General features: G+C 43.8%; 1 protein-coding gene across 3 annotated transcripts in view; it reads left to right on the forward strand.

The window, feature by feature from the left end:
• Positions 1 to 13,067, forward strand: part of UST (uronyl 2-sulfotransferase) — a 161,790-nt gene extending 148,723 nt beyond the window's left edge. For 2 of the 3 annotated variants that reach the window (XM_074580375.1, XM_074580377.1), the window contains exons 8-9: positions 9,852 to 10,131; positions 10,508 to 13,067. In XM_074580375.1, coding sequence (XP_074436476.1) covers positions 9,852 to 10,131; positions 10,508 to 10,571 — 344 coding nt within the window. In that variant the 3' untranslated portion in view covers positions 10,572 to 13,067. Of the gene's footprint in view, positions 1 to 9,851 lie in introns of all 3 variants that reach the window. The other variant, XM_074580376.1, reaches the window with a different exon arrangement.
• Positions 13,068 to 18,824: the final 5,757 nt, after the last annotated feature.

Below are 18,824 nucleotides of genomic sequence, written 5' to 3' on the forward strand. Positions count from 1 at the left end.
TTTTTTTCTCTTGCTGAAACAAGTCTGCCTGTGTTAAACAACGGACCCTTTTCCTCGGTTTTGGCCAGAGGAGGAAGCCTTTGTCCTGATAGCCTGGCGGCTGGCCAAGGCAGTCGGGCTGTGGGCCAGGAGGGGGTGAACTTGAAAGGAACAGTGTGTTGTTTCTGCTCTGGTAGCATTCTTCCTTCTTCACCAGTGCCTCAGCCCCTGGCTGCCTTCAGTCGTTCATTATACACAAAAGAACCTAAGGGCAAAAGAGAGAATTTTCTCTTGACCGCCTGTAACTTGCAATAATAAGAAATAGAGCAATTTCGGGGCTTTCAGCTGTCTGTGTACAGACATAGTTGGGAGAAAATCTTCTTAGAACTGGCAACTTTCTCACAAGGGAGAAGAGAACTGATATCTTTTTCTTTTTTCCTCCATTTTAATAGCAGCTTTAAAAGCGTTAATTTTGTACAGTAATGTGCATCTTCCAGTCCTGTATACCTTATCAGTAGTGGGTTTACCTTGGCAGTGCGTAAATTTTATTATTGGCCATTACTTTAGTCCTAGTTAGTATTTTTGCTTTTGTTTCTCATTTCAGTAGTTATTGTTATATAAAGCAATAAGCAGTCATATGTATGCTCTAGGAAGACAGGAAGAGGCAGCACTTAGAAATAATAATTTTAAGGCCGTATTCTCAAACTTTTTTAAAAAAAATGTAGCGTTAATTCACATTCCTGCAAGGCCTGATGCTGCAGGGTGGTGACCGCTAGGTTTGAACAGCCAGCGACTGGAAAAGGTAGCAAATTAGGGGTTCAGACATCTTCCAAAAATGACATTCACAGTGAGGTATCTCAAAGGCACTGACAAAAAGGCTTCCACAGGTGATGCTCCGGACTTGGAAGCTGGCACGTGCAAGACGTTCGGAACTTCCATCTCTGAAAGACTTAAATGGACCATGGGGTTGTTCAGTTTGGCTTCCTGTGTGCTACAAGTCATGTAGTTTCTCTTCCTTCTGCACAGAGATCAGTAACTGGAGTTGGTTAAGTTATCCAGCGTTGATGTAAAAATATCAAGTGATAGCAAATCAACTTTTTTTGGTTTGTTCTTGTGATTAATCACCTTCACCACTTTAAAAAGCTGTGCCTTGCTTCCAGTCCACATTTCTCCGGTTTCTGCTTCCAACCCTTCAGTATCCGTAGTTCTCACCATGAAAATATGCAGATGCTGTAAACAAGTCACCTCTCCATCTTCTTTTTTTTGGTAAGCTGACCAGAATGAATTTATCATCTTTCTCTAAAGTGTCCCTTCCAACCCCAGTATTCATTCTGAGGCTGTTTTCATACCCTATCTGATTTAGGATGTGGTTACCAAACTGGATGCTGTATGCCAGTGTTGCACTTGTCAATACTATATATGGAAATAAAGGCACCTCCACCTCCTTCCATCCCTCTTAGACATCTTAAGCTTGCACAGCACGTCTCTTCTATTGCTTCCTTTTTGTGGACAAAAATCACAGATAGCAGCCTACTGTGACTCAAAGCACAAAGGCAAGATGCCTGCTCTAGGTTCTTAAGTCCCAGGCTATACCTCTGCAGATTTTCTGCATAACATACCTGTGGTGAAGCTTTTCCTGCTCGTGACCACTGCTGAAATTCATCTCAATCACTGCAACTTTCTCTGGAAAAAGAAGTCATAATGCTGGTATCTGCATAACCTACTATGCAACACTGTTCACAAGCGATCTGTAAGAACCTGTTTTTAAATTGTGGTTTTGTCAGATCCAGATTTGACTGAATCCATTCAATAATACTTACACGGCTATAAAAGATACATTAGGAATTGCGTATGAACTGCAAACATAGCAATTCTTTCAGGAACTCGAACTAGAGAATCCTGGGATTTCCTCTGCAGATGACTTTGGTTTTGGCACCTCCAATTCTGTCTAGTTAAACTTAGAAGTTGCTTAACAGCAATAAAAGTACCTGACCACATTATCATAAGAATCTGCCTTTTCGCTCTACCAGTGGGCGTTAATTTTCAGCTTTTTTTTTCCTTCTGTGTTAACTTACCTTAACTGGGAATGCAACATTAAAGTGCACCAAATAAAGGTGTCTCTTAGAAGATCCTGTTGAGATCTGTTATCTGATCATGTGTGAGATACAGCACATTTCCAGGCCAGGGCAGCAGCAGCGGTAGTGTGTGGTACAGGAGGGTTGGCTGAGGTGTCCCATGCAGCTGGAAATCTGCATTGTTGGATCCCCAGCTCTGAACTGGTAGGACCAAAGGCGTAACACCGTGAAGTTTCCAAGAGGAGAGTTGGAGATTTCATGGTAAATACTTTGTGGCTGGAGAAGAGAGCTCAGAGAGTGGTAGCTGTTTACAAAGTATGGAGGAAGTTATATGTTTGCACTGCTGAGTGTGTTGTAAGGCAAGTGTTTCATAATGGTGATATAATGCCTTTAATAGCTTAAGTAGTATTTCAGAGCACTGTTGGATGCATATCACTCTTACAGTTGACAGCCAGACCAGTGCACTGATGACCTCTGCGCTATATTCCCAATATGTGTTACTTGCATACAGTAGGAAGGTGTTTCTTTTGTTATTTTCAGCCTTATTGGCCCGCAGTACCTTTTGCATTTATCACTAACGTTTTTCTTTCTTTTTTTATTTTCTTTTTTTTTCATGCTTCTTCCTTGTTCTGATTTTGTGCCATGCCTCCTCAGCATTTACATCCTGGAGCATTAGTAGTTGTTTGATTATGTGTCTTTCGGATTATCTTTGTGAGCTCTCCCTGGCTAATCTCTGTTTTGGCATCCCTCTGTTTTCCTCTGCCAGGTTATCATTCTCTGAGCTCCCTGCATTTTGTCCATGGTAATGTCAATAATGAAATTGTATTAGGTTAAAAGTGACGTTATTCTTCCCTCTGGTTTCCTTATTCATTATAGTGGTAAGAAAGAAGAAAGCATTGCTGTAACTGTCTCACGCATTTCAGTCTTTGTCATTGGCAGCCATCGTTTTGCAGTGTCTGTGCTAATTACAGTCTGGTGTATTTGCTCCCAAGATCCCTGTTTGATAAATAGGACATCCAATTTGCCTAGGATTTGTCTCTGGAATTCTGGGTGTTTCTGTGCCCCCTGGAAGGCTGTCCTTTCAGAGAGATCCATATCTGACCTTTAGGAGATGGGACATTGCTCTGTGCCAGTGGGCTAGAGTTCTCCTAATCCCCTAGGGTTAGGAGTTGTTCCATGTCATCAAAGCAACACAATAATTCAGGACAGAAACGCTAAAACAAAGCAAACATTGCCAGTGAGCCTAGCTTAACTGTCCTCAGTATGCACGAGTGTCTCATCTTTATTTACATGTTGTTAAAAATTACACCTTATTTTGTTGATGTGAATAACTGAGAAGACAGTAAACTAGCAGTAAGGAGGTTAATAATTGGGATTTGTAGTATTTCAGACAAAGCTAGTAGATGCTATGGGACAAATTACAGCCTACTTTTTCATCAACTTTGGGTTTTAATACACTTCTTCCTGGTTGGTGACTCTGTTAGGTTTTCTCCACCATCCCTGCTTTCCTTTAGCTAACATGAGCCTACACAAGGCGCTTGGTCACACAGTATGGCCATGGTGCACCACATCCCTCCTCCAGACCTGGGATCTGGGACCGGCCCGTGAGCCAAGCACATCGGCGTCTCATCTGTTCTCCCAAAACCACCTTTTCCCAGATATCCGGCAAGAGCCCAGCTAAAAATTTCGAGTTTGAAAAGTGGATGAGTTGTGACAGAAAATTTTCTGCTGAGCTGCAGTTAGATATTCCAGGGGGGAGATCATTTCTAGCATAGCCATCAGAGCCCTGTTTTAGCGCCGCAGCGATCGTTTGAGTGGCATATCAAGCAGAGGCCCTCACCGATCCATACGTCACATCTAACCACAGTGACATACATGTATTTCCATTTAAAACTGTGGAGAAGTAGGTATGTGCCGCAGCTCAGCTGCGTACGATTGAAACGCGGGGCCTCCCCGTGTAGTTGCAGGAAATGAATTTACTCTCTCTGTGACAGCCGTCGTGTTCCCACAGCCTTAGAGCAGCACGGCTCGGCGTGGGGTTTTTCCACCACAAATGTTAGCCAGGCGAGTCGCCTGCAGCCCTCCTGCGCTGGCTCCAGCCTGGCTCAGCTCCAGCCTGGCTCACCTCTCCCCGACAGGTCCCCCAGGGCCCCGGGCTCCCTGCGGCTTCACCCAGGAGCAGCGCTGGGGGACAAGCTTCTGCCCTCACACCCGCCAAAATGATGGGGGGCTGGAGAGAGCGTCACCCTGAAATTCTCTTTTGAGGTGGAGAATGCCTTCAGGATCATTTTGCCTAAATATGGCAATCCAAGGCGTTTTGAGCCACAAAGTATAAAAAACCACTTTCCCCTATGGTGTGGATCGCTGCAGTGCCTAACGCTGATTTCTTAGTTTAAAAAAAAAAAAATGAGAGTGGGGAAAGTAATAGTAAATATTCATCACCTGTAACCCAAAAGAGTTTAATTTTCTTCCTCCGTATCTACATACCAATTTAGTCTTAGTTCAAGGCATGAGCAGGCTGCAGTGGGAGGCTGGGTTACTGCATAGTACATTCTTTTTAGTAATTTAAAAGAATGCCAAAGTAAACACAGTTTAAAAAAAATAACCCTAAAAAGTAAATGGTGTAGTTTGTTGCCCTCCATATGGTTAGCTGTCTCAAAGGTCATAAAATAGGGGTCCTTTGGTGGGACAGCTGGGTTTATGCAGCATATGCAGATTGTTATTTTGGCTTTAAGCCAGATCTGCCTAATTTTTCCATTTTGCTTCTATGATGAGGAAAGGTGGTTAAGGTGACTTCAAGGGGCAGTTCTGTGATTTCATTCATGTTTGTATTAAAGAGCCTTTTAAGAGTATTTAAGATTAGAAACCAGTCTAAATAAAATTCAAGTGCAAAAAAAAAGAGGAAAAAAAAAAAAAGCGAAGTTCACTTGTTTTTTATCAAAAGGCTGAGCCTGGAGCCAGGCACAGCCCCAACTTTCGCCATCTGACAACCAGCACCTCACAGCTATTTATGCACTGCAGTTACTGATGATTATACTGTGAAGCAAACCAGCAGAAGCCAGAAAAACTACCAGAAAAGCCTTCCAGAGTGCAAGTGTTTCTATCAGAACGTATGTATGCATCTATAGACGTAGGTGCGTGCACAGAGCAAAGAATAATTGCATGCATCCAGGAATCCTCTCTGCCGTGACTACTGCAAATTCAGAGGAGGGGTGTATTTTGCTGCGAGGGTGGGATGCAGCACCCGGCTGCTTCAGCAGAGCGGATGCCGACGGGCTGCTCCCTGCCTAGCACACCACCAGTAAATTCCCCTTTGGCTGGTCCTGCCCCGCACTGACTGACCCCCCAGGGAAGCAGTCCGGCGCTTTTCACCTTGTCATCGTTGGCAGCGCTCCTGGGCCGAGCACAAGTGGCCCTCTCTGCTGGGAGGAGCAGCCACCAAGGGCAGCTGGAGCTGTAAGAAGCGGCTTTTCCCGCTTAGAGTCCTGGAGGGACCGTATAAGTAAAGAGCTTTTTCCAGCGAGGTAAATGGAGGTTTCTGTAACAGAAATAACCTATGTAAAATAAAAATGAAGTTGGCAAGCAGTATAAAGGCTTAGGCTTAATAAATGCAATATTTAGTAGTGTATATTTGCTGCTGAGTTTGTAAAGAAAACCAGACTGCAAAGCTGGCGGGAGCTACCAGCTAAGCACCGGAGAGGGGAATGTCTTGAAGTGCTCAGTAAGCATAAGGCAGCAGTTGCCTTCTCACCCCAGGAGAGACTGAGTACAGTGTCCTGCCTGGAGGGTATTCACCTAATACCCCTCAATGGCAACTTGAACAACTGACTGAGAATTTTAAAAGAAGAGACATTTGTTCATCTGTTCCGGCCTATGGGCAAAGGCGGGGTAGAAGAGAATAAGCTCTTGGGGAAGCCAAATGTTTTCACCAAAAATATTTCCCACCATTCGCTAGCTACAGGTAGTGCTCTTATGCTAACGTCTGTTTTAAATGCAAGGATTTCATGATCCTTCTTCTACACATTTTCTTAGTTAGACAGCTCGTTGAAAATCACTTCTTTAATTTTAAATCAGTTTGTGTATATTTTAATCATTTTACTCCTATCTAAATAAAACTATGCAAATTGATAAACTGTGAACAGTCAGTAAGTATAGCGCATATATCACCATATATCGCTGTAATTAAAGAACAAAGAACTCTTTGTACTGAGTTGTTTAATTACTTAGATATATGAGTAGAGACAGAGATTTCAGCGTAAAGAACTGCAAACTTTGGTTTAAAAATGCCATTTAATTACAGAACGGCATGTTTTAATTGTTACCAACTAATGAAAACCATTCTTCCTTTAGAGAAGGAATTAAAAGTACAAATGTAAAATAGAATGCATGCTTTAAATATTATTTTTTTTGTAATTTAGAACAGCCTTATGTTTGGTAAGCTAGTCAACTTATTCTCTCTTTCTATCATGTTCTTCCTACATTTCAAATTACTCTGTTGTAATTGGTAAGCAAAACTGAGACGGAAAATACCTCTTTCAGATATAATTATTTTCTTCTGCACCAGATGTGTGTGATGCAATGAAGTGAAATGAATATGAGAACGTCCAGCCCAGCAGCACTTGCTGTCTCATGTAGTGTTATTAAAATGAACAGTTCTCAGTTGTTTTTCTTTAATTCCTTTACTCTGAAATAGGAAAGTATGTGTCCGTTGTCTGAAAATTAAAATGCGTTTGTCGGTGTGGATACCCTAAGCTGTATGAACATTGATCATTTAAAATGTAAAGAAAGCAGTTCATGTTCACATGGCTGTGCTCTTTTTTGTCTAAAGATCATTGCTGTTGTGTTTGCTAGCTGGACTTACTCATCTTTTATTACCTCCTGAAATAAATGAGTTTGCTTTTGCTTAAAATTCTTCTCTTCCCTAAAAAGTTATTCTTGATTATTTCTCTTGGCTGAATGTATTGCTTGTGGAATCCCAGGAACAACTCACTTTTCCTACCAGGAACCGTTGATCCATCCCTTAGCCTTACGTGTTGGCGATTGTGAAAACGTGTTTTGATTTGATTTTGATTGAGGGGCTCCCTCTGGAAGGGAGGGTGGTCGCTGCCGCTGGGACTAGGTTGGAATCATCAAACGTTGTTTGTTGTCACCTTCCTCCGTTTAAATTTTTTCTTTGCCATGTTTCATGGTCCGACCCGCTTGAATTCCTCCAACTTGCAGAACTGCTGTTACAATAAGAATTAGGTTTTCGTATCAAAATCCAGCTCTTCTTCACTGCAACAGTTTATCTATGTAGTCATGTAGAATATGGGGGTTTCTGTTTGGCCTTTGAGGCAGCGCAAATAGAGAATATAAAGGAAAGAATGAGCAGCAGAAGCCAAGGCACTATCCTGGAACAAAAAAAAGAAAGGAGCTCTCATGCAGACCTTGCTGTTGTAGCAAAAAGCAAGGAAATGGAGTAAGGATTGACAAGATTAAAATTAATCTATTGGGTTTAGAGTCATGGAGAATTGCCTTAAGTTGTCCCCTAGTCAAGTGGCTTTCCTCAGGAGAGAATCAATTAATCTGCTCTTACAGTCTTTCAGAGGTACAGCTTTTGTAACTTGTGTGCCCTACTGCACTGCCTAACTATCCTTGCCATCAAAAGGGCTTTTTACTAATGTCTGACTTGTCATGTCCTTGCTTCTGTGCAAGCCCATTCATCTTGCCATGTCTGGACCCGGGTGTATTCTGAGGCCATTACAGTCATTTCCGTGGGCATCTCTCAGAGTAACACATGAGGCTTACTGTATTGGAGCACTGAGCTTTCAGAAAACCTAATTATAGAAGCTAGTGCTTCATCATATTGAAGAGGACTGGGTCAGTACTGGGTCCAGTCCTCTTCAATATATTCATCAATGACCTGGACGAGGGGATAGAGTGCACCCTCAGCAAGTTCGCTGATGACACAAAGCTGGGGGGGGGTGGCTGACACACCAGAAGGCTGTGCCGCCATACAGAGAGACCTGGACAGGTTGGAGATCTGGGCAAAGAGGAACCTTATGAAATTCAATAAGGGCAAGTGTAGGGTGCTGCACCTGGGGAGGAACAGCCCCCTGCACCAGGACAGGTTGGGGGCTGAGCTGCTGGAGAGCAGCTCAGCTGAAAGAGACCTGGGAGTCCTGGTGGACGACAGGATGACCATGAGCCAGCAATGTGCCCTCGTGGCCAAAAAGGCCAATGGCATCCTGGGGTGCATCAAGAAGAGTGTGGCCAGCAGGTCGAGGGAGGTCATCCTCCCCCTCTACTCTGCCTTGGTGAGGCCGCACCTGGAGTACTGTGTCCAGTTCTGGGCTCCCTGGTTCAAGAGGGACAGGGAACTGCTGGAGAGGGTGCAGCAAAGGGCTACCAAGATGATTAGGGGACTGGAACACCTCTCCTATGAAGAAAGCTGAGGGATTTGGGTCTCTTCAGTCTGGAAAAAAGACGGCTGAGGGGTGACCTTATCAACACTTATAAATCCTTAAAGGGTGGGTGTCAGGAGGATGGGGCCAGGCTCTTTTCAGTGGTGCCCAGCAACAGGACAAGAGGTAACGGGCACAAACTTGAGCATAGGAAGTTCCACCTAAACAGGAGGAGGAACTTCTTTCCTTTGAGGGTGGCAGAGCACTGGAACAGGCTGCCCAGAGAGGTGGTGGAGTCTCCGTCTCTGGAGACATTCAAAACCCGCCTGGACACGTTCCTGTGCAGCCTGCTCTAGGTGACCCTGCTCTGGCAGGGGGGTTGGACTAGATGATTTCCAGAGGTCCCTTCCAACCCTATGATTCTATGATCAGTGTAACATTCGTCTCCACTTTTCCTGAAGAAAGTCGCAGTTGTTAGGGGGGATACGGTGATGTGACAGGTCAGTACTTCCAGCTTTTTCTGTTCTCCTCTTCACAGTTGACTTTCCATTACGTTTCTGTCTTGGAGAAGAAGGAAATAGTTAGGATACTCTGGCAGCCTGTTGCTATCTGGTAGAAAACAGCAAAACGATTGCCTTAGGAGTTTGCTTTACACCTTGTTCAAATACATTAATCTCCAATGGTAGAATAATTTACTGAGAGAGGAGGCAAAGAGGCAATTCAGTATTTTTGCTAGTAATTCTAATTCTTTGTCAACAATAGAGGTGTTTTATTTCAGTTTACCAACGCAGAAGTTGTCAGGTAAAGAAAAACATACTGAAATCTTCCAGTCCCAGGGCAAAACAGGAAGATGAGTCTAGTTTAATTAGCAGGTGTAACAGGATGAGAAAGTCAACAGGCACGTATGGTCTTGAGGCGTCACGTGGTAGCCTGAGATGGATTCAGGTTGATAAATATCTGTTTAGATTTGATGAAGCACAACTGAGATATGACATAGTATGCCACATAGGAAATAATTGATTAGTTCATCTCAGCTGTATGCTGGATGTATAATCCACATGCATCAGGCAAAATTTCCAAAGCTAGGCAAAATTATGGGTTTCTCTACGTCTAGTTTTTGCTCATAATTGGTATGATTTGCATTTTCAGATAACTATTGCCAATTGAGATGCTCGTTGACTACATGCAATGCCAAATGCTGCGCGTGAGCTAGCCATATTTAAACATGCAAGTCTAACTTCAGACATCTATATTTTTTTTCTCTTGTTAAAAGTAAATCCATTATTAAGGAGACAGATTGAGCTCATTTGTATCAGTAATGCAGTCGGGCCATGCCATAATCTTTAAAAAAAAAGTTTAGGTCTGGTCTTACTAATCAGCACCCACCATGTTGCTTGTTTGGCTTTTTTTACAGAACATAGGAAACTTGGCAATCTGACTGTGACAGTGAAGAAGACCGTCCCCTCTCCAGAAGCAATACAGATCCTCTACCAACGCATGAGATATGAATATGAGTTTTATTACTATGTCAAAGAACAGTTTCACCTGCTGAAGCGCAAGTTTGGACTGAAATCTCATAGCAGGAAACCACGTCCCAGACCCGAGTTCTTCATTCCTTCTCCCCTGGAAACAGAGGAACCGATAGACGATGAGGAAGAAGATGATGAAAAGTGGCTAGAGGATATCTATAAAAGGTGATGGATGGAAGAACTATCCTTTCTCTTCTGGTGACCCCTTCAGCTTTCTTAAGATTTTTTTAATTATTGTTAAAAGTAATTCCTTGAGGAACTGAGTTAACGCGCAGCAGCATTTGAAACAGAACGGAAGAGACCATTCCCACATGCTGGGGCCATCGGGAGATACCTGGTTTTGCAGGTTTGGTTCATTATACGGTGTTGGCTCTATAGCATCTTTGCTGTGACATAGTTCAAGAGAGAAGTATCTATTGTCTATCACAAAATAACTTTTGGAGCATATGATAGTCCTCTGAGAACCTGCAAAACATAAAAGAATAGATCAGGCGGTCTTGAAAAGTAAATTTTACAGACTCTTATCTCTCTCTTTCTCCAGAAACAAGTCTTCGTTGCATAACACTGCGGCATTAACTACCGGCAATGTGAACTACGGGCAATGAGCCGTTTGGGAAGAGTGCCTCTTTCTGCCCAGAGCACACGTACCCAGTGGTACGGCCAGAGTCATTGCCACGTGTGTGCACATCCAAGGATAACAGGCACAGAAAGGGGCTAGATAACAGCTTCTGAATTACCCTGTGTGGGAGGAGCAAGGCTGCTATTCTGGCAAATGAATACTAGTGGACGTAAGGCAAGTTAAAGAAACCAGGTGGTTTTGGTAAACCCTTCTAGTTCATAGAGTGGAAAAAGTTACCAGGTCAGTGAACGGCAATAGCAGATGAAAAGTGTAAGGCAGGGTTACCTAAACAGTGGAGTTTTGTTCCTGCAGTTGAGTACATTTCTATGAGACTCTGAAGGAAAAGGTGCAGCATACAGTTTTTATGTTCAGAAAAGGTATTAGTAAGTTTTTATTATTGTTATGGGTCACAAATCCAAAGAGATACAGAAAAAGTCGCTTATTAAAAATCTTAGGTGATCTGGAACTCCAATTAAGCATGACTGGTGTTTCTGTGATTGCAGAATTTAGTTGTTCACGTCTGAAGGTGAGCGCAGCTGCCCCATCAGCGCAAACACCAGACGCCTGCTTTTAGCATGGGTAGAAGTAAAATTAACAATACGGACATACACAACTTCTCTAGTTGAAATATTTCAGAATGATAAAAGAGACAAAAGAAGGTACGCTCTGTGAAACCAAAGCCAATTCAGTGATACGTTGTTAAGAGAGTCACTGTGAAAGTTGCCCTTTTTATCACTACAAGTATTATCAGCAAACACTAGAAAGGGGATGGGTGGAAGCTGGGGGAGAAAGGGGAGTAGCTCCAATATGTGACGTGCTCCTGTCTTTAATGTGGGTGTCCCCAGGATTCCCTGTGACCTGTGGGCTTGCCGGCTATTTGACAGCCTGCCAGGACCGGTGGTGCAGAAGTGACAGACCTGCAGGCAGCAGTGGGCAGAGCCATTTGGCCATCTGCTCCATAGCAGCATAGGGGGGATTTGGGGGTCTTGATGAGGCCTTGGCCTCTTGTGCACCGTCGTTGCCGGAGGAAGCTGGACTAGTAGAGGATAACAGCAATAAATTCCTGTCCTAGATCACAGGAAGGAAGCAGGGCTGAGGACTTGCAGCTCCCTGCCAGGATGAGTCCCAGTAACACTCCAGGGGCAACGCACCTCTTGTCTCTCTCACGTCCTTTCTCAAACATCTGCCTGGAAATTTTTGCTTCCTGTTCTGCGGCTGCCTCAGCAGCGTGTCTGCCGTCTGCAAGGTTGTACGTCGGTTTGCAATAACAAGCAAAAGTTATTTTGTGATGGACGAGGCATATAAACTCGGGCTAAGCTCGAATGTGCTTTCCAAGGGTTTCCTCTTCCATGAGCCTGCTGAGAGCCAATAAACTCTGTCTTCATCACCAGTCGGTCTTCACTGTACCTACACACAGAGAACAAAAATAAAGAAGCGTAATCGTGTTAAGACAAGATGCTAACTTACAGAAATATTACGTAGAAGATTCTGTTCTCGTTATTAACATCCCGGGTTGGTGGTGGGCAATGCACTACCGTGGGGGAGCACATTAAAGAAAGCTGAAAATGGCACAGATAACAACTAACGTATTAGCTAAAATATGAATCTGCTGCATTGTATATTTTAAGTGGTTTCTATGAAATTACATTGAGAGAGTAATGATTAGTTTACACACTGTGGAGCTGTTGTATTTTGGAAAGAAAACCAATGTTCTCACCTTTCTGAAATTCTGTTTGAATTCTTCTTGCCAACGTTGTAACAGAATAATCAGTCACTTAACACATTCACCCTTCCTGCAAGTTCACTGCCGCTTACCTTAAGGTCTATTTTTATCTGTTTATTTAATGGTATCTTCAGCCATCACTACTTATAACCTAAATACAAAACCTGTTTAATGATTTACTCGCTAGGTTTTAATGTTGTTGTATTTTTCATAACAATCAACCTGGCCTCTCCTCCTTGAATGGTACTTCATAAATTTATCTGGCACATAGCATCTGAGGTTCCTGGTCGTACGGCCTGTGTCTGTCATGAAATATATTTTACTTAATTGTTAAAAGGTACGTTTTAAGCTGGTTAATCTTTGACTTATTTATTGAAACTTTTCAGCACATTCCAAATTCTAAGTTGCTCAGGAAGAAGTTGATTTAAATGATTTTATTTTGGTCTGATGAATATTTCCTATTCCAAAAAAAAAAAATAATCATTGTTTGTAAGCCTTTAGCCCACGACAGCTTTGTAGGAAGTGCCATGCATGTACTTGTAAATCTTTGTGGGGGGAAAAAGGTGGGTGCTTGACATTTATGAAAAAAAGAAAACATATGTGTACATTAGCTTAGCTATAAATGAAAGCAACGTATGTTTTGGGATGAATATTCTTTAACTTATTCACTACCATCTCCTGAATTATAAATAAGCCATATGACTCTTTATTTTTCAGTCCAGTGATGTTTAAAAATAAAACTTGTACATTTCTTCCTAGCGTCGTAGTCCACTTGCTTACGCTGGTTTTCTTGCCTGGGTACAGCGGCGGTGGGTGAGATGTTGGAGTTGCACATGGCAGAACAACACTGGATACGGCACAGTTTATCATCTGAAAGTCATACTTTAGCAGCGAGACTGGGGCAGGTTGGTCCTGGGCTATTCTGTGTCCTGAACTGCCTGGAGGTGTGAGGGTGAAGGCAGAATTATTTTATTCACCTGAGATGTGCAGTAAGTACCCCGAAGTACATTATCTCATCGTGCTTTGTGGCTGCTAAGTAGAAAGAAGTTTTATCCAGGAGAGAAACAGCTGCATTTTACTAGATGTGATATTTGATGGCCAGGCGTAAAAGCTCCAATAGTCCAGTGTGATGTTGTAATATAAGTGAAACATCAGTGCTTTCACACTAAAGAGAGAATCAACTGTTGTTAAAGTGCAGCATTCTGGAAAAAATAAATTTTAGTCTCAAGTTTCAAGTGACAGTGACAAATGGTGCGGGTTTTTCTTCCTGTTTAATTTACTTCTCTTCTGTACAAATTGTGCTGATGATGCAAGGCTAAGTCTGAAATGTTCTCTACTTACGCGTTGCAAAGTAGCTCAGCAGAACTGAAGGTATGTGAAACTGATGGTGTATTTGAAACATTTCAATTTCTTTGCCATTCTTTATCATTGGACTTTTGATGAATTGTTTGAATGTTATAATATAGAATGGTACGTAGTATCATAAAGACACAAACAAAACCACAAATTTTAAACACCGAAGAACAGATCCGTGGATTCCAGCCATTGAATTCTTCCTCCTTTCGATACTTGATGTAATAAAAATATTTAATGTAAAGGTAGATTTTTTGACTAACAAAGGAAACCACACTGCATGCCAACTTGTGTCCCCTTATCAAATGGCAAAACATCATCATCCACGAAAGAATGGAACTCTACATCCTCTTAAAAAATAAAAGTCTGTAATTCCCAGTTAAAGGTAATGGTGCTCTGATCTTTCCCTCCATTTTAAGAAAGGGAACTTCTGTGACATTAGGCCATAACCTAAAAGAACACAGCAACATTTTTGAGAGCTAGAATACTGTAATACAATACCACAGCATTCCTTCTGTTTTATTTTTAAGGAATCTGCCTTTATTGCAGAGTTCAACAAACATCTAAAGCACTGTTGATCAGTCTGCTTGCATGAGCCAAGACCAGAGAAAAGAACTGAACGTTGTTACATATAGACGTCCGTACACAGACTCCATGAGAAGAACAGGAAACCTAGCCTTGGAATTCCCTGTCCAGTGGCGATGCAATCACCAGGACCACTTTTGCAGGGTCTGTCCCAAGGGAGTGTTTGCGAGGTCAGGCTCTGCTTACGTGCCCACAGGTATGGTGGGAAGCATGCTGGAAGGCAGCTCCGTGAGAAACAGCCATTGAGGGGGTGAAAAAATCCCCTGTGAAATGTTAGAAGTGGATGGAAGTGATCTCTCTTTGAAAGTTGAAAGTTAAATCTCAACCAGCATAAATTAGTTGCTGATGTCTCACAACTAAAAAACTCATCCATTTTCTTCGGTTTGCCCAGAAATGGCATTGCATGCCAAGCTGCAGCACAAAGTGAACTTCAAAGCTCAGTTGTAAGCTTTTAAAAGTAGGTGTGTGTGTGTGTAATGGAAGCACCGGCACACCGTAACGGTTGTGTCCCAGCACCGATGTCTGATAGTGTCACATTGGAAGAGCCTTGAGGTGAGGTGGGAGGTTGTTCTGGCGGCAACAGGGGATGGGGAAGGGGGGAGGTTTTCTGCAAGCACATATTTGGCCTTTCAGACGCCATTAAGATGGTAAGATTTGACCAGTGGTATATTTGAATGTGGATTTTGAATATAAACTTGTGGATTTCCTTTTCTGAGTATGTAAAGGAAGAATGTAAGTCTGGTTTTGTATTTTAACTGATTGTGGCTGAAAGTGTAAGTTAAGAACACTGCTGTCAGACAGGCATGGTAGGAGTGTGCTTTATGCAAACTTTTGCTATCCTTCTGTTCCCTTCTTTGGATCTGATGGGCAAAAAGGGCAATAGCAAAGCGTTCTGCCACACTGCGAGGGAATTGGTCCTGTGAAAAGTAGACATTAGCAGGAATATATGAAGGCGATGCTATTCAGGGTTAAGAATAATGGTCTAAACACGAGGATGGAGCACCCAGCAGAAGTGTTACACAAACTCCTCGTTCTCTTTATGGCTTTGACTCATCTCAAAAATGTGAGACCATGCTCCAAAATCAAATGCTTCTTCAGATTTGTGATTTGTATTAAGTAAGTAAGTTAGCTTTTTTTTTCTTTTTTTTTTTTTTTCCATGCACTTCCGAATTGCCACTCTACCTCAGACACCTGGCAGAGTATAAGCACACAGCCTATCCCTGTGTCTGATGTGCAGGAGCTGATCAGAGACATAGATGTGATCCTTCAGCAAACCTCTCTCTAGGTTGAGTGCAAGTAATGAGCGGAGTGAAACACATCCTTCTCAGCACAGTGGTGCTGCTAGTGAGCAGAGAAATATTTAGTTACTGTGCCACGAGGGAAAGTATTCCTGCAGTTTTCCGGATTTTACCGGGCTTTACCAGGCTAGGATGATATGGGAGTCTTTAGATAACCTCAGGGCTGCCAGGATCATTGTCAAGTAGCAAAGGGGAATTGCATCTCCCAGTTTTGAACTCGTGATCATCTCCAGTTTGGGTGCAGCAAAAAAACAGAGGCTGTTACAGTCCGTGGCAGACACAAGAGGGACAGTGCAGGCTATGGCTTCCCATGGCACACGGGAATTTCTCTTCTAGGAGCCTCCAATCCAGATTGTATAAACTGAGGGAGGGGAAATCAACTGCAGTTGTTAGTCTCAGGTTCCCCAAAGAAGACAAGGTTGCCAAGATCGTGCTGGAGAGCTGTGCTAGAAGCGGCAGCAATGAGGCACCTGCACCCCACCGAAGAGCTGTGAGCCCTTTCCATTTTCACTTTCTCCATTTGTTTGTATTTGAACAAACCATAGGCTGTATTTGGTGTATTTCCAAAGGTCAGTCTGTGTAGGGTATTTCTGCATTAAGCTTGTCTGAGCATCTTGGAAAATGATTAATATCTTTATCCTTTTGATCCACAGTGGAGGTAAAGACGTGCTGTTATCCCCATTTCATACACTGGGAATGGATACAGCAAGTAAGTGATATTCTTAATGTCACACAGGAAGGCTGTGAAAAAGCACTGAATATAATGTAGCCAAGTATCTTAATCCCTGAATTTTCTTTCCTGCTCTAAAATCAATCCTAGATTTCAGAAGGCAAAACAAGCACCATGGAAAATTTTAGTTACATGGAGTTGTCTCACCTTATCTTTTCCTTAAAACGCTGCAAACTTTTCAGGTAACTGCCTAAATATGAATGACTTTTTAGCCTTCAGTAGACCATTTATGTCCTTTTGGTACACAGATTAATCCCTAGTCTTATCTATTTAGTTGCATAACGAACATCTGCAGAAATTAAATGGCTGTAAGGTAGCTTTATGTTGGGGAAGGTGATCCTGTAGCAGTAAGAGCAAATAAGCAGACAGATAGGTGGCTGAAGTCACATCCTGCAAATTTAGCTGTTTGCAAGAATACGGTCGTGTTTTCTCCTGAAATATGTGGCGCCTGTAGCCTACCTGAAAAGTCATCAGGCCTGTCTTTGTGTATGTAGTCTAAGTTGTGTTTTCCTTTGGTTTTCCACAGTATTTAGAAACCCAGTACACGAAGCGACGGCTTACTGTTCAGCAACGAACACCAACATGGAGTGAAAAGACAGTTCTCACTCAGCTCAGCGAGTAGTTGGTTTTGTCTGGTGTATCCATAAACCAGAAAGCATCTCCAGCTATCAGACAGGGGTATATGCTTCTCAGCTGTGAGATCTGGTGCTTCAGCTCATCTCCTCCCGGTCCCTCCCTTACCTGGACAGTACACATCATTAAAGCTTTTGCCTACGTCTTCTGGGGAGCATCTTGAGGAAGCGTGAGCAAGCGGGGACGTAATACAAACTCTTCTGTCCACGTGCCCATACTTTGTGGAGGAGCATGAGCTGCTGAGCCTTGCTCTAAACTTTGATACTGGGAGAAGGCGGCCCTTGAGGTTGAGCCCACCTTGTAGGTGTCAGCTTCATTCCTGCTCCAGATCTAGTTTCTGCTCCAAGTATTAGGGCGAGTCCTGGCCTGTCCCTGTTGAAATAACTGAGGCTTAGCAATGCCAAACCCATCCCCTTTGGCTTCGGGCCGGGAAGCTGAAATGCGCTGGCAGGTGAGCGCATCAGGGTGCAAAGAAGTCTCCGCCGTGTCAGTCCTGCGACGTGAGCAGAGACACTCGGTGTCGGCGGCAGCCCTGCAGGCTGGCGTTTGAGCGGGGAGAGGGAAACGGAGCCAGTTTCTCAGTCGTAGCTAGCTGGTGGGCATTTCTGCCAAATCTCCCTTGGACAAGTTAGCGCTAGTCCTGTCAGCACTTGCTGTGGGGAAAACCTTTCTTCCTGCACTTCTTGGGACAGAAAGCTGGCAAGGAGAGCCCGGCAGCGCCTCTCTTCCAAGGAGCCTGCAGGGATCCTGGGGAGATGTGAGGGTGCAGGGGAGGGAGGGCAGCAGCCTCCTGCCTGCCCGCCCCATGGGGGGCTGAACTCCAGGTTGTTTCTCGCCAGACTGGGGCAGCACGGTGCTGATAGAGGACAGTGTTTGCTCCTCGAAGCATGAAAACCCGGCTCCTCACAATGGGGGTTCTTGTCAGAAACTCTGCTGTGAAAACTCCCTGGAGTCTCCGCGTAATTGTAGCTTTCCAGCAGGTTTTGCCCCAAAGAACATGATTTGGCCCATCAGCACTGGCTGGAAACTGAGCTTTCTAGTGACTCCACAATCCAGCCCTTGTCAGTCACGCCACTTGGGTCCGTGCATGGGGCTCTTTGTGATAAACCTCACTGGAATTTGGAAACCGTTCAGCAAATTTGACCTCTACTTTGTCTTATAAATATCACAGTGTCAAGCAGCATCGCGCATGTCTTATCACTCCAAAACTGGGAGAAGGAGATGGAATTATTATGTGGTCAGCTCTGATTTTCCAAAACAATATCCTTTGAGTCAAAGGAAAAAGCTTTTTGCTTCTCAGAAAGAAAAGAGAATGTCCTCTTTTTTGCCTGGGGGAAGGGGGCTCTTCTCAAACTTGCTCTGATCCCTGGTGAGCGTGTACTGGTCACCGCAAAGGAGCCTCAAGCATTTTCGCCTTTTGTACGTAGAGCACCATGGCAGCCAGCTCCTGCGAGGAAGGTGAGACGAGACCCAACCCGTTTCTCTGTTTTCACCACGGGAAAGGGAACGGAGGCGGTGGCAAAACCTTGGCCAAGAGCAGCTCTGAGCAAAGTTAAGAGCTTCTCACTTCTCTGCAAAATAGATAGAAAAGGTCAAAATAGATAGCAAAGCTTACAGTGCCGCAATCCAGGGCAAACAGGGAAAATGCGTTTGGCCACAGGTCAGCATCTTATAAGAAAGCTGCTGCTCCTCGCTAACATGAGAAAGGTCAGGCCCTTCCTTTCCTTAAAAAATGTATGTGGTCCCAGGGTGCCCCCTCCCCATCCCATCCCCCATGGCAGCGGCGGCTGTGCCGGTGCTGTCGCAGGAGGGGATGCAGCGGCACGGCCGCTTTGGGAGCCCCGCACAGCTGGCGGCCCGGCTTGCAGCCGAATCGCTGTGTGGCCTGGCCTAATTGCTTAAAGCTTTCCTTTCCCC

This window comes from Larus michahellis, chromosome 3, assembly GCF_964199755.1.
Source record: "Larus michahellis chromosome 3, bLarMic1.1, whole genome shotgun sequence".
NCBI classification, from domain to species: domain Eukaryota; kingdom Metazoa; phylum Chordata; class Aves; order Charadriiformes; family Laridae; genus Larus; species Larus michahellis.